Consider the following 25,663-nt stretch of genomic DNA (forward strand, 5'->3'; position numbering starts at 1 on the left):
ACTCTGAGCCTTCGAGGAGGATGAGCACTCCCCGCGTGACTCCTTCTTCTGTTTCCCATTTTTTTTTAGAAAGTTAATACAAGGAGGGGAGGATTTCTGGCCCCCCTCTCCCGTCCCCTCTAGTTGCTTTCTACGACACGCGAGGAATACGTGGGAAGTATTCTTTCACCCCTATCCCCAGGGATAATATACATATATGTATATACATATACACATACACACATATACACATACATATGCACATATACACACACACACACACATACATATATATACATATGAAAAATGTAAGAAACAATTTAGAAAACTGAAACTTCTAGCTTGAAATGAATGAAAAAAAAATGAATGTCACATATTGGTTCAACCTCTGGCTATGGAAAAAAGGAAATGTATAATTTATTTACACAAACGTCAATATCAGTTCTCATCAATTTAACCCCTGTATCAATAGGCTTCTCCTGTATTTTACTCAACAAACTTATACCTCTGTAATTTGAGCACTCACTCTTAACCCCTTTGCCTTTGTACAATGGCACTATGCACGCATTCCGCCAATCCTCAGGCACCTCACCGTGAGTCATACATACGTTAAATAACCTTACCAACCAGTCAACAATACAGTCACCCCCTTTTTTAATAAATTCCACTGCAATACCATCCAAACCTGCTGCCTTGCCGGCTTTCATCTTCCGCAAAGCTTTTACTACCTCTTCTCTGTTTACCAAATCATTTTCCCTAACCCTCTCACTTTGCACACCACCTCGACCAAAACACCCTATATCTGTCACTCTATCATCAAACAAATTCAACAAACCTTCAAAATAATCACTCCATCTCCTTCTCACATCACCACTACTTGTTATCACCTCCCCATTTGCGCCCTTCACTGAAGTTCCCATTTGCTCCCTTGTCTTACGCACTTTATTTACCTCCTTCCAGAACATCTTTTTATTCTCCTTAAAATTTAATGATACTCTCTCACCCCAACTCTCATTTGCCCTTTTTTTCACCTCTTGCACCTTTCTCTTCACCTCCTGTCTCTTTCTTTTATACGTCTCCCACTCAACTGCATTTTTTCCCTGCAAAAATCGTCCAAATGCCTCTCTCTTCTCTTTCACTAATACTCTTACTTCTTCATCCCACCACTCACTACCCTTTCTAATCAACCCACCTCCCACTCTTCTCATGCCACAAGCATCTTTTGCGCAATCCATCACTGATTCCCTAAATACATCCCATTCCTCCCCCACTCCCCTTACTTCCATTGTTCTCACCTTTTTCCATTCTGTACTCAGTCTCTCCTGGTACTTCCTCACACAAGTCTCCTTCCCAAGCTCACTTACTGTCACCACCCTCTTCACCCCAACGTTCACTCTTTTTTTCTGAAAACCCATACAAATCTTCACCTTAGCCTCCACAAGATAATGATCAGACATCCCTCCAGTTGCACCTCTCAGCACATTAACATCCAAAAGTCTCTCTTTCGCACGCCTGTCAATTAACACGTAATCCAATAACGCTCTCTGGCCATCTCTCCTACTTACATAAGTATACTTATGTATATCTCGCTTTTTAAACCAGGTATTCCCAATCATCAGTCCTTTTTCAGCACATAAATCTACAAGCTCTTCACCACTTCTATTTACAACACTGAACACCCCATGTATACCAATTATTCCCTCAACTGCCACATTACTCACCTTTGCATTCAAATCACCCATCACTATAACCCGGTCTCGTGCATCAAAACCACTAACACACTCATTCAGCTGCTCTCATGATCTTTCTTCTCATGCCCAGGTGCATATGCACCAATAATCACCCACCTCTCTCCATCAACTTTCAATTTTACCCATATTAATCGAGAATTTACTTTCTTACATTCTATCACGTACTCCCACAACTCCTGTTTCAGGAGTACTGCTACTCCTTCCCTTGCTCTTGTCCTCTCACTAACCCCTGACTTTACTCCCAAGACATTCCCAAACCACTCTTCCCCTTCACCCTTGAGCTTCGTTTCACTCAGAGCCAAAACATTCAGGTTCCTTTCCTCAAACATACTACCTATCTCTCCTTTTTTCACATCTTGGTTACATCCACACACATTTAGGTACCCCAATCTGAGCCTTCGAGGAGTATGAGCACTCCCCGCGTGACTCCTTCTTCTGTTTCCCATTTTAGAAAGTTAAAAAAAAGATACAAGGAGGGGAGGATTTCTGGCCCCCCGCTCCCGTCCCCTCTAGTCGCTTTCTATGACACGCGAGGAATGCGTGGGAAGTATTCTTTCACCCCTATCCCCAGGGATAATATACATATATATATATACACATACACACACATACACACACACACGCACATATACACACACACACACACACATACATATATATACATATGAAAAATGTAAGAAACACTTTAGAAAACTGAAACTTCGAGCTTGAAATGAAAAGAAAAAAAATGAATGTCACATAATGGTTCAACCTCTGGCTATGGAAAAAGGAAATGTTTAATGTATTTACACAAGAACTTTTTTAAAGGGGAAGTAAATGTTTATAGTTGTGTTACTGGAGTGATAGTTTTCATACATGGTGCTTTGACAAGAAAATAGTGAAAATAAATAAATAAATAAATAAATATGCACCTGGGCATGAGAAGAAAGATTATGAGAGGCAAGTGTTTTGGGAGCAGCTGAGTGAGTGTGTTAGTAGTTTTGATGCACGAGAGCAGTTTATAGTGATGGGTGATTTGAATGCAAAGGTGAGGAATGTGGCAGTTAAGGGAATAATTGGTGTACATGGGGTGTTCAGTGTTGTAAATGGAAATGGTGAAGAGCTTGTAGATTTATGTACTGAAAAAGAACTGGCGATTGGGAATACCTCATTTAAAAAGAGAGGTATACCTAACTCTACATATGTAAGTAGGAGAGATGGCCAGAGAGCATTATTGGATTGCGTGGTAATTGATAGGCGCGCAAAAGAGAGACTTTTGGATGTTAATGTGCTGAGAGGTGCAACTGCAGGGATGTCTGATCATTATCTTGTGGAGGCGAAAGGGAAGTTTTGTAGAGGTTTTCAGAAGAGAGAATGTTGGGGTGAAAAGAATGGTGAGAGTAAGTGAGCTTGGGAAGGAGACTTGTGTGAGAAAGTCCCAAGAGAGACTGAGTACAGAATGGAAAAAGGTGAGAACAAAGGACGTAAGGGGAGTGAGGGAGGCAGATTATGTATTTAGGGAAGGAGTGATGGCTTGCGCAAAATATGCTTGAGGTCAAGAGAAAGGTGCAAGAGGTGAAAAAGAGGGCAAATGAGAGTTGGGGTGAGAGAGTATCATTAGATTTTAGGGAGATTGAAAAGATGTTTTGGAAAGAGGTAAATAAAGTGTGTAGGACAAGGGAACAAATGTGAACTTCAGTGAAGGGGGCTAATGGGGAGGAGATAACAAGTAGTGGTGATGTGAGAAGGAGATGGAGTGAGTATTTTGAAGGTTTGTTAAATATGTTTATTGATAGAGTGGCAGATATAGGGTGTTTGGTCGAGGTGGTATGCAAAGTGAGAGGGTTAAGGAAAATGATTTGGTAAACAGAGAAGAGGTAGTAAAAGCTTTGTGGAAGATGAAAGCCGGCAAGGCAGCAGGTTTGGATGGTATTGCAGTGGAATGATTAAAAAAGGGGGTGACTGTATTATTGACTGGTTGGTAAGGTTATTTGATGTATGTATGACTCATGGTGAGGTGCCTGAGGATTGGCGGAATGCGTGCATAGTGCCTTTGTACAGAGTCAAAGGGGATAAAAGTGAGCGCTCAAATTACAGAGGTGTAAGTTTTTGAGTATTCCTGGGAAATTATATGGGAGGGTATTGATTGAGGGGTGAAGGCATGTACAGAGCATCAGATTGGGGAAGAGGATTGTGGTGTCAGATGTGGTAGAGGATGTGTGGATCAGGTGTTTGCTTTGAAGAATGTGTGTGAGAAATATTTAGAAAAGCAAATGGATTTGTATGTAGCATTTATGTATCTGGAGAAAGCATATGATAGAGTTGATAGAAATGCTCTGCGAAAGGTGTTAAGAATATATGGTGTGGGAGGAAAGTTGTTAGAAGCAGTGAAATGTTTTTATCGAGGATGTAAGGTATGTGTACATGTAGGAAGATAGGAAAGTGATTGGCTCTCTCTGAATGTAGGTCTGCGGCAAGGGTGTGTGATGTCTCCATGGTTGTTTAATTTGTTAATGGATGGGTTTGTTAGGGAGGCGATTGCAAGAGTTTTGGAAAGGGGGCAAGTATGCAGTCTGTTGTGGATGAGAGAGCTTGGGAAGTGAGCCAGCTGTTGTTTGTTGATGATACAGCGCTGGTGGCTGATTCATGTGAGAAACTGCTGAAGCTGGTGACTGAGTTTGGTAAAGTGTGTGAAAGAAGAAAGCTGAGAGTAAATGTGAATAAGAGGAAGGTTATTAGGTGCAGTAGGGTTGAGGGACAATTCAACTGGGAGGTAAGTTTGATTGGAGAAAAACTGGAGGAAGTGAAGTGTCTTAGATATCTGAGAGTCGATTTGGCACCGGATGGAACCATGGAAGCATAAGTGAATCATATGGTGGGGGAGGGAGCGAATGTTCTGGGAGTGTTGAAGAATGTGTGGAAGTCGAGAATATTATCTCGGAAAGCAAAAATGGGTATGTTTGAAGGAATAGTGGTTCCAACAATGTTATATGGTTGCGAGGTGTGTGCTATGGATAGAGTTTTGTGGAGGAGGGTGGATGTGCTGGAAATGAGATGTTTGAGGACAATATGTGGTGTGAGGTGGTTTTATCGAGTAAGTAATAATAGGGTAAGAGAGATGTGTGGTAATAAAAGGACTGTGGTTGATAGAGCAGAAGAGGGTGTTTTGAAATGGTTTGGTCACATGGAGAGAATGAGTGAGGAAAGATTGACCAAGAGGATATATGTGTCAGAGGAGGAGGGAACGAGGAGAAGTGGGAGACCAAATTGGAGGTGGAAAGATGGAGTGAAAATGATTTTGAGAGATCAGGGCCTGAACATGTAGGGGTGTGAAAGGCGTGCAAGGAATAGAGTGAATTGGAACGATATGGTATACCAGGGTCAACATGCTGTCAGTGGATTGAACCAGGGCATGTGAAGCATCTGGGGTGAACCATGGAAAGTTCTGTGGGGCCTGGATGTGGAAAGAGAGCTGTGGTTTCGGTGCATTATTACATGACAGCTAGAGACTGAGTGTGAACGAATGTGGCCTTTGTTGTCTTTTCCTAGTGCTACCTCACACACATGAGGGGGGAGGGGCTGTTATTTCATATGTGGCAGGGTGGCGATGGGAATGAATAAAGGCAGACTATGAATTATGTACATGTGTAATTATGTATATGTCTGTGTGTTTATATATATATGGATATGTTTAGATGTATAGATGTGTATATTTGCTGTGTGGACATGTATGTATATACATGTGTATGTGGGTGGGTTGGGCCATTCTTTCGTCTGTTTCCTTGTGCTACCTCGCTAACGCAGGAGACAGCGACAAAGCAAAATAATTAAATAAATAAATATAAATGTATACATGAAAATGTATAGGTATGTATATGTGCATATGTTGACTTGTATGTATATATATGTGTATGTGGGTGGGTTGGGACATTCTTCCGTCTGTTTCTTTGTGCTACCTAGCTAACGTGGGAGACAGCGACAAAGTATAATATAATAGATGAAATGAAAATAATAGTAATGAATATGATAATGGTTATGATAAAAAGAACTTTTGGATTTGGAGGAAGTATTTGTTAGGGTTGATAGCAATATTTTGTTGAAGGTGCTCTGATGTGTGGTGTGGGAGGGAAGTCATTAGAAGTAGTAAGGTGTTTTTTCCAAGTGAGTGAGGCTTGTGTGGAAGTAGGTAGAAAGGAGGGTTAGTGGTTGCAGGTGAAGGTGGATCTGCAGCATTGGTGTGTGGTGTAAACATGGCGGTTTAATTTGTTCGTGGATAGGGTTGAGAGGGAGGTGAATGCATGGTTCTTGGGAAGAGTAGCAAGTATGCAGTCTGCTATAGGATGGGTGTATAGGGAGGTGAGTTGTTTGCTGATGACACTGTGCTCATGGCATATTAGAATGTTGTAATGAGAAACTACAGAGTCTAGTGTCAGAATAAGGTAGAGTGAGTGAAAGGAGAAAGTTGAGATTAAATGTGAATAAAAGCAGAGCTGTTTGGTTGAGCAGTGAACAGAAACAGTTTACTTTGGGCTTTAGTTTGAATGAAGAGAACTTAGAGGGAATGGAATGGTTTTCATACCTGCAAATAGCAAATAGAACCATGAGAACTGAAGTGAATCAAAGAGTGGGTGAGGGGGCAAAGGTCCTAGAGGCATTGAGCGATCACTCTCTAGGAGGGCAAAGATGGGTATGTTTGAAGTTATAATAGTTCAAACAGTGTTATATGGATAAGAAGCATGGGCAGTAGATGAGAATATAAGTAGGTTGGAAATTAAGTATTTGAGGACAACATGTAGTGTGAGGAGGTCGATTGAGTAAATAAATGGTAGAGTTAGAGAGGTGTGGTTATAAGAAGAGTATGGTTGAGAGAGCTGAGGCAGGTATGCTGAAACTGTTTGGACGTAGGGAGAAGATGTGTAAAGAGAGGTTGACAAAGAGTATATATGGGTCAGAAGTAGAGAGACTGGAAAAAGGGTGAGACCAAACTCAAAATGCAAGTAGTTGCACTAAAAGTAAGAAGTTACCTTCAGTGAGGCTGTATCATCATGAGTAGAAGGAAGGGAGTACAGTCTTGATAAGGAACTTCTTACACTGAAGGAGCCCATTCATCTATGCTTCTGCTTGGAATGAAGTCTTGAAGCTGAAGACACCCATAAAGATTGTATGATAGTACAGAGTGATAGTTCATAGAGGCTAGTTTTTTATTTTTCCAATACACCATGTGTCTTTATGTGTACCTTAGTTTCTTATAAGTTTTCTTCATTTTATATTATGTGTCTTGCAGTAACTGTCTGTATTTTGTGATAGATTTGATTTTGTGCTGAATTCTTTGTTTTTTCTTTTTCCAGCATTGTTTGGTTATGTCATCACATGGATTCCCCGTGTATACACATTTTATGCTTCAAGTGCTCTTTTTGCAATCTTTGGAATCAAAATGCTTCGAGAAGGTTGGAGAATGAAACCTGATGAAGGGCAAGAAGAATTTGAGGAAGTGCAGTCAGATTTAAGACGCAGAGAAGACGATGTAAGTTTCTTCCTGTCAATTTACTCGTATGTTGTTTTTGATGTGGATTTTATTCACATACACTGAAATTCCAAAGGGTATTATTTCCCATATTATAGGTATAAAGACATTTGGATATGAAAAATCTCTCTAGTCATATTTTTCATCTGGTTTTTCATGCATTTAGTAGCTTTGCCCATCCATGAATCTCGTTCATATGAATTGTTTGTGTGACTGGGAGTTGTATGAAAGAAAGCGGCAGGAGATCAAGAGAAAGGTGCAAGGGTTGAAAAAGAGGGCAAATGAGAGTTGGGGTGAGAGAGTATAATTGAATTTTAGGGAGAACAAAAAGATGTTTTGGAAGGAGGTAAATAATGTGTGTAAGACAAAGGAACAAATGGGAACATCAGTGAAAGGGGCAAGTGGGAAAGTAATAACAGGTAGAAATGAGGAGATGGAGTGAGTATTTTGAAGGTTTGTTCATTGTGTTGGATGAAAGAATGGCAGATATAGGGTGTTTTGGTCAGGGTGGTATGTGAAGTGGGAGGGTCAGGGGAAAATGGTATGGTTAAGAGAAAAGAGGGAGTGAAAGCTTTGTGGAAGAAGAAATCTGGCAAGGCAGCAGGTTTGAAGGGTATTCCAGTCGAATTTATTAAAAAAGGGGGTGACTGTGTTGTTGATTGGTTGGTAAGGGTATTCAGTGTATGTATGGACCATGGTGAACTGCCTGAGGATTGGCGGAATGCATGCATAGTGCCATTGTACAAAGACGGGGGATAAAGGTGAGTGTTTAAACTACTGAGGCATAAGTTTGTTGAGTATACCTGGGAAATTGTATGGGAGGGTATATTGAGAGGGTGAAAGCATGTACAGAGCATCAGACTGGGGAAGAGCAGTGTGGTTTCAGAAGTGGTAGAGGATGTGTGGATCAGGGGTTTACTTTGAAGAATGTGTGTGTGAGAAATACTTAGAAAAACAAATGGATTTGTATATAGCATTTATGGATGTGGAGAAGGCATATGATGGGGTTGATAGAGATGCTTTGTGGAAAGTCTTAAGAGTATATGGAGTGGGAGGTAAGTTGCTATAAGCAGTGAAAAGTTCTTACCAAGAATGTAAGGCACGTGTACAAGTAGGAAGAGAGTAATTGGTTTCCAGTGAATGTCGGTCTGCAGCAGTGGTGTGTGATGTCTGCATGGTTATTTAATTTTTGTTTATGGATGGGGTGGTTAGGGAGGCAAATGCAAGAGTTTTGGAGAGAGGGGTGAGTATGCAGTCTGTTGTGGATGAGAGGGCCTGGGAAATGAGTCAGTTGTTGTTCGTAGATGATACATTCTAGAGGCTGACTCAAGTGAGAAACTGCAGAAGCTGGTGACTTAGTTTGGAAAAGTGTGTGAAAGGAGAAAGTTGAGAGTAAATGTGAGTAAGAGCAAGGTTATTAGGTTCAGTAGGGTTGAGTTACAGGTTAGTTGGGATGTAAGTTTGAATGGAGAAAAATAGGAGGAAGTGAAGTGCCAGGAAACAGACGAAGAATGGCAAATTCACTCATATACCTATATATATACATAAACTCCTCCTTTTTACTTCATCACTATGTGTTATTACCTCCTCACTTGCCCCTTTTACCAGTGTTCCCATTTGTTCTCTCGTCTTAAACACGTTATTTACCTCCTTCCAAAACGTCTTTTTATTTTCCCAAAAATTTGATGATACTCTCACCCCATCTCTCATTTACCCTCTTTTTCATCTATTGCACCTTTCTCTTGACCTGCCCCTTTCTTTTATACATCTCCCATTCATTTGCACTACTTCCTTGTTAGTATTGGCCAAATCCCTTTTTTTTCTCTTTCACTGACCATCTTACTTCTTCATCCCCCCCACTCCCTACCCTTTCTAATCTACCCACCTCCCACATTTCTCATGCCACGTGCATCTTTTGCGCAAGCCATGACTGCTTCCCTAGATATATCCCATTCCTCACCCACTCTCCTCATGTCATTTTCTCTCACCTTTTGCTATTCTACACTCAGTCTCTCCTGGTACCTCCTCACACAAGTCTCCTTTCCAAGCTCACTTACTTTCACCACTCTCTTCTCCCCAACCATTTTTTCTTCTTTTTTGAAACCTATACAAATCTTCACCTTTGCCTCCACAAGATAGTGATCAGACATCCTTCCAGATGCCCCTTTCAGTGCATTAACATCCAAAAGTCTCTCTTTTGCATGCCTGTCAATTAACATGTAATCCAATAATGCCCTTTGACCATCTTTCCTGCTCACATACGTATACATATGTATATCTTTCTAACCAGGGTATTCCCAATCACCAGTCCTTTTTCAGCTCACAAAACCACAAGCTCTTCACCATTTCCATTCACAACACTGAATACCCCATGTACACCAATTATACCCTCAACTGCCACATTGCTCACCTTCTTACTTAGATCACCCATCACTAATACCCAGTCTCGTGCACCAAAGCTGCTGACACACTCATTCAGTTTCTGCCAAAACACTTGCCTCTAATAATCTTTCTTCTCATGACCAGGTGCTTAAGCACCAATAATCACCCATCTCTCTCCATTTACTTTTAGTTTTACTCACATCAATCTAGAATTTACTTTCGCACACTTTATCATACTCCCACATCTCTTGCTTCAGGAGTAGTGCTACTCCTTCCTTAGCTCTTGTCCTCTCACCAACCCTTGACTTTACTCCCAAGACTTTTCCGAACCATTCTTCTTTACCCTTGGGCTTTGTTTCACTCAGAGCCAGAACATCCAGGTTTCTCTCCTCAAACATACCACTTATCTTGCCTTTTTCCCACCTTGTTTACATCCACACACATTGACACCCCAATTTAAGCCTTCGAGGAGAATGAGCACTTCCCATTTGACTCCTTCCTCTGTTTCCTCTATTAGAAGTTGAAATGCAAGAAGGGGAGGGTTTCCAACCTCCCACTCCTGTCCATTTTAGTTGCCTTCTATGACATGCTGGGAATGCATGGGAAATATTCTTTTTCCCCTGTCCCCAGGGATAATTTGTTATTCATCTTTTGATTGTCAATAATTCCCTCCTGATATTCTCAATTGCTTTATTTTTTCATATATCCCATCATTTTGATTTTCTGTTCTGGACTTTATATTTTACATTCTTTGTTTTCAAAAATTGTTGTGCTCAAGCAGATATAGCTTCTCCCTCAAAACTTCTCTTCTCCTCCACCACCTACAGGGATATAGCTGAGAAATCTAGGTGGGTATCTATGGAGTTATATCAAAGAATTAAAAAAGCATTCTAATTTTAAAAAAATGGGAGATGGATATACAACTTTTTCATTAATAGATTATAACATGTACTTGTAAACCAGTATCTCCATGGTAGAATGCTCAGTCCGCTAAGGACTTGCACCCCTCCTGTTCCTCATTCTTATATCTGACATTGACATAGATGTGAGCCACAGTTTCATATTATCCTCTGCAGATGATACTGGAATAAGTATGAAAATATCATCAACAGAGAATGCCGAAAGACTATGAAGAGACATAAACTAAGTCTTAATTGGGCAGTTGATAACAACATGCTGTTCAGTGGAGATAGATTTCAACTCCTTTGATGTGAGGTAAATGAAAGAATCAGAAATAATACAGAGTACCGGACAGACACAGACACTATCGTAAACCATTTAGATAATGAAATGCCTTAGAGTGATAATGTCAACAACCTAACCCTCTGTGAATAGAACAAAACAGTTGCCTTCTGTAGAAAGATGTTAGGTTAGACAGGACCATCTAGACAAAGGAACCTATGATGAAATAAATCAAGGCGATAATTCTTTCTTGAATTGAATATTGATGCATTCTAACATCATTTTGAAGGTTTGTTGAATGTGTTAGATGATAGAATGGCAGATATATGGTGTTTTGGTCAAGGTGGTGTGGGAAGTGAGAGGGTCAGTAAGAATGATTTGGTAAACAGAGAAGGGGTAGTGAAAGCATTGCGGAAGATGAAAGCCAGCAAGGGAGCGGGTTTGGATGGTATTGCAGTGGAACTTATTAAGAAAGGGGGTGACTGTGTTGTTCACTGGTTGGTGAGGATATTCACTGTATGTATGGCTCATGGTGAAGTTCCTGAGGATTGGTGGAATGCTCGCATATTGCCATTGTACAAAGGCAAAGTTGATAAAGGTGAGTGTTCAACTTACAGAGGTATAAGTTTGGGAAATTATTTGGGAGGTTATTGATTGAGAGGGTGAAGGCACTTACAGACCATCAAATTGGGGAAAATTATGTGGGAGGGTATTGATTGAGAGGGTGAAGGCATGTACAGAGCATCAGATTTGGGAAGAGCAGTGCGGATTCAGAAGTGGTAGAGGATGTGTGGATCAGGTGTTTTCATTGAAGAATGTATGTGAGAAATACTTAGAAAAACAAATGGATTTGTATGTAGCATTTATGGATCTGGAGAAGGCATATGATAAGAGTTGATAGAGATGCTCTGTGGAAGGTGTTAAGAGTATGTGGTGTGGGAGGCAAGTTGCTAGAAGCAGTAAAAACTTTTTATCGAGGATGTAAGGCATGTGTACGAGTAGGAAGAGAGGAAAGTGATTGGTTCTCAGTGAATGTAGGTTTGTGGCAGGGGTGCGTAAGGTATCCATGGTTGTTTGATTTGTTTATGGATGGGGTTGTTAGTGAGATGAATGCAAGAGTTTTGGAGAGACGGGCAAGTATGAAGTCTGTTGTGGATGACAGGGCTTGGGAAGTGAGTCAGTTGTTGTTCGCTGATGTTACAGCGCTGGTGGATGATTCGGGTGAGAAACTGCAGAAGCTGGTGACTGAGTTTGGTACAGTGTGTGAAAGAAGAAAGCTGAGAGTAAATGTGAATAAGAGCAAGATTATTAGGTACAATAGGGTTGACGGACAAGTCAGTTGGAAGGTAAGTTTGAATAGAGAAAAACTGGAAGAAGTGAAGTGTTTTAGATATCTGGGAGTGGATTTGGCAGCAGATAGAACCATGGAAGTGGAAATGTGTCACAGGGTGGGGGAGGGGGCGAAGGTACTGGGAGCGTTGAAAAATGTGTAGAAGGTGAGAACATTGTCTTGGAAAGCAAAAATGGGTATGTTTGAAGGAATAGTGGTTCCAACAATGTTATATGGTTGTGAGACGTGGGCTATAGATCGGGTTGCGCAGAGGAGGGTGGATGTGTTGGAAATGAGATGTTTGAGGACAATATGTGGTGTGAGGTGGTTTGATCAAGTAAGTAATGAAATGGTAAGAGAGATGTGTGGTAATGAAAAGAGTTTGGTTGAGAGAGCAGAAGCGGGTGTATTGAAACGGTTTGGTTACATGGAGAGAATGAGTGAGGAAAGATTGACAAAGAGGATGTATGTGTCAGAGGTGGATGGAATGAGAAGTGGGAGACCAAATTGGAGGTGGAAGGATGGAGTGAGGGGGAGGGGGTTGTCATTTCGTGAGTGGTGGGGTGGCAACTGGAATGAATAAAGGCAGCAAGTATGAATTATGTATATGTGTATATATGTATATGTCTGTGTATGTATATATATGTATACGTTGAAATGTATGGGTATGTATATGTGCGTATGTGGACATGTATGTATATACATATGTATATGAGTGGGTTGGGCCATTCTTTCGTCAGTTTCCTTGTGCTACCTCGCTAATGCAGGAGACAGCGACAAAGTATAATGAATATAAAAAAGAATCTAACATCAACATACAAGACAGGCAAAATTGCGGAATTAGATAGTGTTAAGAAATCTCTCATAGCCCAATGTTAAGAGAACTCTCATAGCCCATGATAATATGTGATAATTTTAAGTAAGTTACTGGAAATTGCTGATATCCCAGAAGGTATATATTCCTTGGGAGTGCAGACAGGAGAAGTATATGATCATCTATAACTAGAAATTCTAAGAAGTTATGGTTCCCAACTTACATTCAGAAATGGTATTCTGATGGCATGACATGCATGGAAGATTTTTTGAAATACTACCCCTGAAATCCAAAGGTTCAATATTCACAAAAAGAGAGAACATGCAGGGCTGAAGGCACTTCAGTACCTTGCCAGCCATTGTCAGAAATCTCATGGAATGCAATATAGAGAAGTTCAAGAGTGTACATGACAAGTACCTACAGAGTGAATCAGATCAGCCAGGCTGTGGTGGTAATGTGGCCTCCAGCAACTGGGTCGACCAGTGACCCAATCCAACAGTCTGGGCTGTGGGGGTGTAGACCCCCGAAAATTTCAGTGGGTATTCACCAGGTACACCAGGAAATATGATTATAGGTTAAAAAGAAAGGGAAAAAGAAATTAAGTGAATGCTATTTGCTGCAGCACAAATACTTAGAATTAGCATGCCAGGTGGATTGAGTGTATGGCTTATTGCTGGTTTGGTTAGTTGACATTTGTTTAAACTTCCATTGTTGTCTCTTTTCCCCCCAACACCTGTGGATAACAGATATGCAGATGAATTTTCTCAGTGCTAACAGCTCAGCATTCCCTGAATCATCATTACTCTCATTAGTGCATGGAGCATACTAAGTGCACATACTAGCATTGTACCTTCTCCCATATTATTATATAGGTAACTAACTCTCCAGGAGTTTTTGCTGGTGCATACTGTAGTTGCTTGTAACATTAATTATTTCTGCAAACTGATAAAGCTTACTTTCCATTTGAGAGTGAGAAAGGGCAAACCATACAAGTTTGTCTTTAGTGCAGGCACAGTCAGTCATACAACCCCCATCATTGTATATAGGTTATTGACACTAGGATTTTTCGGGTGCTAATTTTGATTTCTACAAAGAATTTGCATGTGGATTAGGGGAGGAGTTTATGATGATATAATAAAGGGGTAGTTGTTTTCTGACCTTCATTCCTCATACTTCTCATGTTCCTCATATTAGACTCGTAACTCATTGTGCTTGAGTCATTGAGTTAGTTATCAGTGTATAAGTGGCATTTTTCACAAATTTTCATGATGTCATTGAAGTGGATTCCTTTGTCTGGAGACAAGATGTAGAAAGATGGAAAAGAGAACCCCCCAAACCATCCACTTTTTTTTTCTTTTTTTTTTGAAAATGGCTGTTCTGCTGATTATGTAATAAAGATAGAACATTTTTATGCCACACAAACAGACAGTAATTCATCAAAGTCATGCACAGTAGAAGAAAACGTGATGAAATCATTCTTTCAGAACTACAGGTAGGTGTTGTTGAGGGGATAGGATGGGGCCATTCATTGGTGCTGAGAGTCTTTGTACAGTACTACAGCAATCTGTCACAAAGTCATGAATATGGAGATTCATGTTTAGGGAATTTGTACGGTATTACTGTGTATCATATGGTTTCTTGTTATATCTTGGTTTGTACATTTTAAATAAATTTTTTTTTATTGTGAGGTAAATGTAACACCTGTTTTTTCATGGATTTATTGTTTTTCTTTTTCAAATTTACCGTTATGTGAGTGCAACTGGAACATTATATCATACAGCTTTAAGGAAACAGTGTAGGTAGTTGATGGGATTTGCAAACCACCCAAAAAAAAATAAACAGTGAAGAATAAAGAAAAGTTGAAATAAGGCCATTTTCTTTCAACAGGGATTGTCATTCTGAAACATTTCTGTTTCGATTGAGATTGGTTGTAGTGTGTTTACCCATGGTTAAATAGTGGAGAGGAGACCTACATCAGTATTTGATAACTGCATTTGCAGTATCACCGTCAAGTGTGTACCAATGGAATTCAAAAAGTATAGGAATCTCAAATTCATATGTGAGTTACATTATAACAATGGAAGGAAGGAAAGAATTGGAGAAATCTTTGACCGTAATGTTAATGTGATTACACAAAATGACTTTTAAAGGAAGCTATGATATATGATTATATATAAATAGTTTTGTGATCTTCTTTATTCTGAAAAGTGCTTGATACATTAATCAATAGGTTTTAATTCTTTACAAATTTCAAAAAATATATCAGTCCATTTAGTCAGTACATTTTGGTGAACTGAATGACAGGCAATTGACAAACATTGCTTTGTCATTTACAGGATATGCTTAGGAGCTCACATCTGTTACATTGAGGTTAGTTTATCCAAATTAGAATTTTTGATATAATAGAAATGGATTAGACTTCTTAAGATACAAAGCTTGGGAGAGGCTTTTTTTTTTCCTCCCTGAGGTATGTAAGCAACCTTCTCTGAATAGTCTTTAGCTCTTGTGAATCCCAGTTACATTCACTCTGTAATGTATCATTCACATGATGATTTCTTTATTTTATAGTTTTGTAGATACCTCTGCCTCCATCCTTCATGCCTTGCCAGTATATGCAGGCTATGTTGGAAGTGAGCTTGTCTTTTTAACAGAGAAAAACTACTTTGATACTTAAGAGGTTATATTCTCTTAATTGATTGGTCAATTCTGTTAGGGCTTATTCCTGCCTCCCTCCTTACTGTGGAAGGCTCAGTGCTCATTTGGAGCTCTGGTTCCATTGTTGACTATCTGAGAGAGTGTTTCCATGGCAAGGAGAGAAGGGGGCTACTTGTATCTAGATGTATATTTCTGGACTGCAGTGAGCTTGTTCCTTTTGATCTCATTGATTAAAACGTTCCAAGGAGCCCTTCCTGTTGAATTTTATAGAGTTGTTAGAATTTAGCTAGTACTGTACAGAGAAAATAACCTTTTCCTCAAAGTAGGCTTTTTTCATATATATCTTGTAATTTTTAGTTGAAAAGTTTAACTGTAAAGTTGCCCCAATTGTTTTCTTTAGAGTGCATACTCACCCCCATTCCAGTTCCAACTAATTGTGCAGTATTATAGGGTCTCTCTAATAGTTAGAGCTGAGGTGAATATTCTGTTAATGATTTTCTGGAAGTAATTTTTCACTACTCCTTTCCTCAGTACAAACCGGATTCTAATGATGATGGTGAAGTATCAGTAAGTCATACTCTGGTTTGTTATAGCTTTTTCACTGGTTTGAGCTGCATTATAAAAAAATGAGAACACTGAAATGTCTTCTAATATCAAACAATCTTGAAATATCTATTATTGTCTTCAATTCCAAAATCTAAACTGTCATAAGGATTTCTTGGTTAAACCAGTTGTGATTCCTCATGTAGGGTGGTGCATGTAGAATCATTTCCCACAGTACATTTCTGCACATGGTGTTTTTAAGGGTTTAGCAGTAGTATGAGAACTTTTCAGTATAAAATTTATGTTGGCTACTATACAAGTGAATTTGTTAGTGTGCCTGTAAACTATTTTTTGGTGAAAATGGGGTTCCCACAGCAGTTCAGGTACTTCAGGGAGATATATAGAGGTTAGAGTATGAGAAACAGTATAGCAAGTGAAGATACACATTGTAATTAGTCCATTTTAGAATTAAACTACATATATACGGCTCAGATTGGGGTGTCTAAATGTGTGTGGATGTAACCAAGATGAGAAAAAAGGATAGATTGTATGTTTGAGGAAAGGAACCTGGATGTTTTGGCTCTGAGTGAAATGAAGCTCAAGTGTAAAGGGGAAGAGTGGTTTGGGAATGTTTTGGGAGTAAAGTCAGGGGTTGGTGAGAGGACAAGACCAAAGGAAGGAGTAGCACTACTCCCGAAACAGGAATTGTAGGAGTATGTGATAGAGTGGAAGAAAGTTAACTCTAGATCAATATAAGTAAAACTGAAAGTGGATGGAGAGAGATAGGTGATTATTGGGGCCTAAGCACCTGGGCATGAGAAGAAAGATCATGAGAAGCAAGTGTTTCGGGAGCAGCTCAGTGAGTGTGTTAGCAGTTTTGATGCACGAGACTGGGTTATAGTGATGGGTGATTTGAATGCAAAGGTGAGAAATGTGGCAGTTGAGGGAATAATTGGTGTACATGGGGTGTTCAGTGTTATAAATGAAAATGGTGAAGAGCTTATAGATTTGTGTGCTGAAAAAAGACTGGTGATTGGGAATACCTGGTTTAAAAAGAGAGATATACATAAGTATACGTATGTAAGTAGGAAAGATGGCCAGAGAGTGTTATTGGACTACCTGTTAATTGATAGGAGCTTGAGAAAGAGACTTTTAGGTGTTACTGTGCTGAGAGGTGCAACTGGAGGGAAGTCTGATCATTATCTTGTGGAGGCGAAGGTGAAGATTTGTAGAGGTTTTCAGAAAAGAAGAGAGAATGTTGGGGTGAAGAGAGTGGTGAAAGTAAGTGAGCTTGGGAAGGAGACTTGTGTGAGGAAGTACCAGGAGAGACCGAGTGCAGAATGGAAAAAGATGAGAGCAAAGGACATAAGGGGAGTGGGGGAGGAATGAGTTGTATTTAGGGAAGCGGTGATGACATGCGCAAAAGATGCTTGTGGCATGAGAAGCGTGGGAGGTGGCAGGTTAGAAGGGGTAGCGAGTGGTGGGATAAAGAAGTAAGATTATTAGTGAAAGAGAAGAGAGAGGCATTTGGGCAATTTTTGCAGGGAAGTAGTGCAAATGACTGGGAGATGTGTAAAAGAAAGAGGCAGGAGGTCATGAGAAAGGTACAAGAGGTGAAAAAGAGGGCAAATGAGAGTTGGGGTGAGAGAGTATCATTTAATTTTAGGAAGAATAAAAGATGATTTGGAAGGAGGTAAATTAAGTGCATAAGACAGAAGAACAAATTGGAACATCGGTGAAGGGGCTAATGGGGAGGTGATAACAAGTGGTGGTGATGTGAGAAGTTGGAGTGGGTATTTTGATATGTTGAATGTGTTATATGATAGAGTGGCAGATATAGGGTGTTTTGGTTGAGGTAGTGTGCGAAGTGAGAGGGGTCAGGGAGAATGATTTGGTAAACAGAGAAGAGGTAGTGAAAGCTTTGCAGAAGATGAAAGCTGGCAAGGTGGTGAGTTTGGATGGTATTGCAGAGGAATTTATTAAAAAAGGGGTGACTGTGTTATTGACTGGTTGGGTGAGGATATTCAGTGTATGTATGGCTCATGGTGAAGTGCCTGAGGATTGATGGAATACATGCATAGTGCCATTGCACACAGGCAAAGAGGATAAAGGTAAGTGTTCATATTACAGAGGTGTAAGTTTGTTGAGTATTCCTCGGAAATTATATTGAATGGTATTGATTGAGAGGATGAAGGCGTGAACTGAACATCAGATTGGAAAAGAACAGTTTGGTTTCAGAAGTGATAGAGGATGTGTGGATCAGGTGTTTGCTTTGAAGAATGTATGTGAGAAATACTTAGAAAAAAGAATGGATTTGTATGTAGCATTTATGGATCTGGAGAAGGCATATGATGGAGTTGATAGAGATGCTCTGTGGAAGGTATTAAGAGTATATGGTGTGGGAGGCAAGTTGTTAGAAGCATTGAAAAGTTTTTATCGAGGATGTAAAGCCTGTGTACGAGTAGGGAGAGAGGATAGTGATTGGTTCTCAGTGACTGTCGGTTTGCGGCAGGGGTGTGTGATGTCTCCATGGTTGTTTAATTTGTTTATGGATGGGATTGTTAGGGAGGTGAATGCAAGAGTTTTGGAGAGAGGGGCAAGTATGCAGTCTGTTGTGGATGAGAGGGCTTGGGAAGTGAATCAGTTGTTGTTCGCGGATAATACAGCGCTGGTGGCTGATTCGGGCGAGAAACTTCAGAAGTTGGTGACTGAATTTGGTAAAGTGTGTGAAAGAAGAAAGCTGACAGTAAATGTGAATAAGAGGAAAGTTATTAGGTGCAGTAGGGTTGAAGGACAAGTCAATTGGGAGGTGCGTTTGAATGGAGAAAAACTGAAGGAATTGAAGTGTTTTAGATATCTGGGAGTGGATTTGGCAGCGAATGGAACCATGGAAGCAGAAGTGAGTCACAGGGTGGGGGAGGGGGCGAAAGTTCTGGGAGCGTTGAATGATGTGTGGAAGGCGAGAACATTATTTGAGAAAGCAAAAATGGGTATGTTTGAAGGAATAGGGGTTCTAACAATGTTGTATGGTTGCGAGGTGTGGGCTGTAGATAGGGTTGTGCAGAGGAGTGTGGATGTGCTGGAAATGAGGTGTTTGAGGAGGCAATATGTGGTGTGAGATGGTTTGATCAAGTAAGTAATGAGAGGGTAAGAGAGATGTGTGGTAATAAAAAGAGTGTGGTTGAGAGAGCAGAAGAGGGTGTAGTGAAATGATTTGGGCACATGGAGAGAATGAGTGAGGAAAGATTGACAAAGAGGATAAATGTGTCAGAGGTGGAGGGAACAAGGAGAAGTGGGAGACCAAATTGTAGGTGGAAGGATGGAGTGAAAAAGATTTTGAGCGATCGGGGCCAGAACATGCAGGAGGGTGAAAGGTGTGGAAGGAATAGAGTGAAATGGAACGATGTCGTATACTGGGATCGATGTGCTGTCAATGGATTGAACCAGGGCATGTGAAATGTGGGGTAAACCATGGAAAGTTTTGTGGGGCCTGGATATGGAAAGGTAGTTGTGGTTTCTGTGTATTATACATGACAGCTAGAGACAGAGTGTGAATGAATATTGCCTTTGTTGTTTTTTTCTAGTGCTAAGTTGTGTGCGTGAGGGGGAAGGGGGGAATGGGTTGTCATTTCATGTGTGGTGGGGTGGCAACGAGAATGAATAAACGCAGCAAGTAAGAATTATGCACATGTGTATACATGTATATGTCTGTGTATGTGTATATATATGTATACATTGAATTGTATAGGTATGTATATGTGCTTACATGTGTATGTGGGTGGGTTTACCTATTCATTGTCTGTTGCCTGGCGCTACCTTGCTAATGCGGGAGAGAGCAAGCAAATATGATAAATAGATATTTGTAAATAGAAATGATGGCTTTTGCACCAAATGGAAAATTACAGGGAGGAATAAAAACGATATGGAAAATATTTATATTTATTTATTTATTATACTTTGGCGCTGTCTCCCGCATTAGCGAGGTAACGCAAGGAAACAGATGAAAGAATTGCCCAACCCACTCACATGCACATGTATATACATACATGTCCACACACGCACATATACATACTTATACATTTCAACGTATACATATACATACATACACAGACATATACATATATACACACACGTACATAATTCATACTTGCTGCCTTTATTCATTCCCGTTGCCACACATGAAATGACAACCCCCTACCCCTGCACGCATGTGAGGTAGCTCTAGGAAAAGACAACAAAGGCCACATTTGTTCACACTCAGTCTCTAGCTGTCATGTATAATGCACCGAAACCACAGCTCCCTTTCCACATCCAGGCCCCACAAAACTTTCCATGGTTTACCCCAGACGTTTCACATTCCCTGGTTCAATCCATTGACAGCACATCGACCCCGGTATACCACATCATTCCAATTCACTCTATTCCTTGCACGCCTTTCACCCTCCTGCATGTTCAGGCCCTGATTGCTCAAAATCTTTTTCATTCCATTCTTCCACCTCCAATTTGGTCTCCTACTTCTCGTTCCCTCCACCTCTGACACATATATCCTCTTTGTCAATCTTTCCTCTCTCATTCTCTCTCTGTGACCAAACTATTTCAATCCACCCTCTTCTGCTATCTCAACCACACTCTTTTTATTACCACACATCTCTCTTACCCTTTAATTACTTACTCGATCAAACCACCTCACACCATATGTTGTCCTCATACATCTCATTTCCAACACATCCATCCTCCTCCGCACAACCCTATCTACAGCCCACACCTTGCAACCATATAACATTGTTGGCACTATTCCTTCAAATATACCCATTTTTTCTTTCCAAGATAATGTTCTCGCCTTCCACATATTCTTCAATGCTCCAAGAACTTTCGCCCCCTCCCTCACCCAGTGACTCACTGCTGCTTCCATGGTTCCATCCATTGCCAAATCCACTCCCAGGTATCTAAAACACCACTTTCTCCAGTTTTTCTCCATTCAAACTTACCTCCCAATTGACTTGTCCCTCACCCCTACTGTACCTGATAACCTTCCTTTTATTCACATTTACTCTCAGTTTTCTTCTTTCACACACTACCAAACTCAGTCACCAGCTTCTGCAGTTTCTCACATGAATCAGCCACCAGCGCTGTATAATTAGCGAACAACAACTGACTCACTACCTAAACTTTTTCATCCACAAAAGACTGCATACTTACCCCTCTCTCCAAAACTCTAGCATTCACCTCCCTAACAACCCCATCCATAAACAAATTAAACAACCATAGAGACATCATGCACCCCTGCCGCAAACCTACATTCACTGAGAACCAATCACTCTTCTCTCTTCCTACTCGTACACATGCCTTATATCCTCGATAAAAACTTTTCACTGCTTCTAACAACTTGCCTCCCACACCATATACTCTTAATACCTTCCACAGAGCATCTCTACCAACTCTATCTCCAGATCCATAAATGCTATATACAAATCCATATCCTTTTCTAAGTATTTCTCACATACATTCTTCAAAGCAAACACCTGATCCACACATCCTCTACCACTTCTGAAACCACACTGTTCTTCCCCAGTCTGATGCTCTGTACATGCCTTCACCCCTCTCAGTCAATACCCTCCCTTATAATTTCCCAGGAATACTCAAGAAACTTTTACCTCTATAAGTTGAACACTCACCTTTACTCCTTTGCCTTTATACAATTGTACTATGCATGCATTCTGCCAATCCTCAGGCACTTTATCATGAACCATGCATATATTAAATATCCTTACCAATCAGGCAACAATACAGTCACCCCCCTTTTTTAATAAATTCCACTGCAATACCATCCAAACACACTGCCTTGCCAGCTTTCATCTTCCACAAAGCTTTCACTACCTCTTCTCTGTTTACCAAATCATTCTCCCTAACCCTCTTACTTTGCACACCACCTCGACCAAAACACCCCATATCTCCCACTCTATCATCTAACACATTCAACAAACCTTCAAAATGTTCAATCCATCTCCTTCTCATATCACCACTACTTGTTATTACGTCCCCATTAGCACCCTTCACCAATGTTCCCATTTGTTCTCTTGCCTTATGCACTTTATTTGCCTCCTAAAACATCTTTTTATTCTCCCTAAAATTTAATTGTACTTTCTCACTCCAACTCTCATTTGCCCTCTTTTTCACCTCTTGCACCTTTCTCTTGACCTCCTGCCTCTTTCTTTTATACATCTCCTAGTCATTTGCACTATTTCTCTGCAAAAATTGTCCAAATGCCTCTCTTTTCTCTTTCGCTGATAATCATACGTGTTCATCCCACCACTCACTACCCTTTTTAATCTGCCCACCTCCCACGCTTCTCATGCCACAAGCATCTTTTGCATAAGCCATCACTGCTTCCCTAAATACATCCCATTCCTCCCCCACTCCCCTTATATCCTTTGCTCTCACCATTTTCCATTCTGTACTCAGTCTCTCCTGGTACTTCCTCACACAAGTCTCCTTCCCAAGCTCACTTACTCTCACCACTCTCTTCACCCCAACATTCTCTCTTCTTTTCTGAGAACCTCAACAAATCTTCACCTTTGTCTCCACCAGATAATGATCAGACATCCCTCCAGTTGCACCTCACAACACATTAACACCCAAAAGTCTCTTTCATGCGCCTATAAATTAACACGTAATCCAATAACGCTCTCTGGCCATCTTTCCTACCTACATACATATACATATGTATATCTCTCTTTTCAAACCAGGTATTCCCAATCACCAGTCCTTTTTCAGCACACAAATCTATAAGCTCTTCAACATTTCCATTTACAACACTGAACACCCCATGTACACCAATTATTCCCTCAACTGCCGCATTACTCACCTTTGCATTCAAATCAACCATCATTATAACCCAGTCTCATGCATGAAAACTGCTAACACACTCACTCAGCTGCTCCCAAAACACTTGCCTCTAATGATCTTTCTTCTCATGCCCAGGTGCATAGGCCCCAATAATCACCCATCTCTCTCCATCCACTTTCAGTTTTACCCATATCAATCTAGAGTTTACTTTCTTATACTCTGTCACATACTGCCACAACCTCTTTTTCAGGAGTAGTGCTACTCCTTCCCTTGCTCTTGTTCTCTCACTAACCCCTGACTTTACTCCCAAAACATTCCCAAACCACTCTTCTCCCTTACCCTTGAGCTTTGTTTCTCTCAGAGCCAAAACATCCTGGTTCCTTTCCTCAAGCATACTACATATCTCTCCTTTTTTCTCATCTTGGTTACATCCACACACATTTAGACACCCCAGTGTGAGCATTCAAGAAGGATGAGCACTCCTGGCATCACTCCTTTTGTTTCCCCTTTTAGAAAGTTTGAATACAAGGAGGGTAGAGTTTCTAGCCCCAACTATTTTTTCTAAGAAGAGTTTGGAAGAGTATGTGAAGGGAAGAAGTTGAGAGTAAATTCAAATAAAAGCAAGATTATTAGGTTTAGCAGGGTACAGAGACAGGTTTGTGTGGGTGTGAGTTTGAATGGAGAAAACTTAGAAGTGAAGTGTTTTTGATACCTGGGAGTGGACAGGTCAGCAAATGGAACCATGGAAATGGAAGTGAGTCATAAGGTGGGTGAGGGGATGAAAGCTTTGGGAGCATTAAGGAATGTGTGGAGAGGTTGCTATCTAGAAGGGCAAAAATGGGTATGTCTGAAGGTATAGTAATCCCAGTGATGTTATATGAATGTGAGGGATGGGCTTTAAATGAGGATGTGCAGTTGAAGAAATGAAATGTTGGAAGAGCTGAAGAGGGTGTGCTGAAGTGGTTTGGATGTATGGAGAGAATGAGTGAAGAGTGGTTAATGGAGAAGATACATGCACCAGAAGTGAAGTAGACAAGGAGAATGGGGACACTAGATTGGAGATGGAAGGTTGGAGTCAAAAAGATTTTAAATGTTCGAGGCCTGAACATACAGGATGGTGACAGGCATACACAGGATAGAGTGAATTGGAATAGCATTGTATGCAGGGGTTGATGTGCTTGCTGAACCAGGGCATATGAATTGGCCAGGGGAAACCACAGAAAGGTGTGTAGGGGCCTTGTTTTGGATAGGGGGCTGTGGTTTCAGTGCATTACACACATCAGCTAGAACGTGGCCTCTCTATGTCCGTTCTTGACTCTACTTTGCAGTTGCTAGAAATAGCGAACAAATATAAAAAAGTATCTTGATATATGGGATGTAAGTGGTTTATATTACCCTTTTGTTGTATAGTTGATATGATATCTCAGATGTATAAATACATCTATGAGATATAATCATTATTCATCAGCATCCTCAGATTCACTCACACCCTCAGACAGCCAAAATTGCTTCATTTTCTGTATCACTTGCAGTCCTGTGTTCCTGTTACTTATGATTGCTTTTGGAAATCTTTACTACCAATACCAACACTGTTTATCAGCGTAAATTTTGACCTCTGGCCTGTATCAGCATGTAAGGAAAAATAAAGCATGATAGTTTTATAATAGTTGATAGATAGTTGTGTAAGGATTCCATAACATCACAATCCAGACATGAATTAGATGATACAGGAATTAAATGGCTCCTTACTCCCTGCATGATTAGTCAGCTGATCAAATTTAGATGAACACTTCATTATGTACACCCACCATGACTTCCTTTTTACATACATTTATAAGAGGATATAAAACATATTTATGAATATCAGAGAATAGTATAATATCTTTAACTTAGCTGCAAATAGAAATCCAAGCCCAGACATCATATATGTGCACTGTGAATGAATAATTACAAGCTGCTAATTGTGAGATATCATAGTGTATTATAGGACATATTTGAATGCTAAATATATTTGCAAGATGTGATACACATTAAATCATTAAAACCAACCTTAAAACATGGAAAGTGTGAGACTGACTCACTGTTTGGTTGCTCAGCAGGCATCAGTGTACAGACACTGATGCAGTTTTAGTCACAGATGGCAGGATGCACATAGTTGTGGAAGGCCTTTCAATAATGTAAGGGGTATAATAGAGGAAAAGTTTTCTTGAAGCCTTGGATTGAGTCTGACTGCCATTATTAATGGGAATAGATTTGAGCAGGTGTGACTGCTTGGTTCAGCAAAAGGATTAATCATTATCAAAAGCTAAAGATGAAATTTTATGTGCCACAGGTGTGATTTTTTTTTTATATGTATATAGTTACAACAGAAAGAGACAGGAGGTCAAGAGAAAGGTGCAAGAGGTGAAAAAGAGGGCAAATGAGAGTTGGGGTGAGAGAGTATCATTAAATTTTAGGGAGAATAAAAAGATGTTCTGGAAGGAGGTACATAAAGTGCGTAAGACAAGGGAGCAAATGGGAACTTCAGTGAAGGGCACAAATGGGGCGGTGATAACAAGTAGTGGTGATGTGAGAAGGTGATGGAGTGAGTATTTTGAAGGTTTGTTGAATGTGTTTGATGATAGAGTGGCAGATATAGGGTGTTTTGGTCGAGGTGGTGTGCAAAGTGAGAGGGTTAG

The 25,663-nt window shown here is 40.3% G+C and overlaps 1 protein-coding gene across 3 annotated transcripts in view; it reads left to right on the top strand.

Moving 5' to 3' along the window:
• The window catches only part of LOC139760419 (putative divalent cation/proton antiporter TMEM165), a 231,960-nt gene that overhangs the window by 50,431 nt on the left and 155,866 nt on the right, over positions 1-25,663 (top strand). For all 3 annotated transcript variants that reach the window (XM_071683600.1, XM_071683602.1, XM_071683601.1), the window contains one exon: positions 7,058-7,233. In XM_071683600.1, the coding sequence (XP_071539701.1) occupies positions 7,058-7,233 (176 nt within the window). The remainder of the gene's footprint in view (positions 1-7,057; positions 7,234-25,663) is intronic.

The sequence above is a fragment of the Panulirus ornatus genome, chromosome 36, assembly GCF_036320965.1.
Source record: "Panulirus ornatus isolate Po-2019 chromosome 36, ASM3632096v1, whole genome shotgun sequence".
Taxonomy (NCBI): Eukaryota; Metazoa; Arthropoda; class Malacostraca; order Decapoda; family Palinuridae; genus Panulirus; species Panulirus ornatus.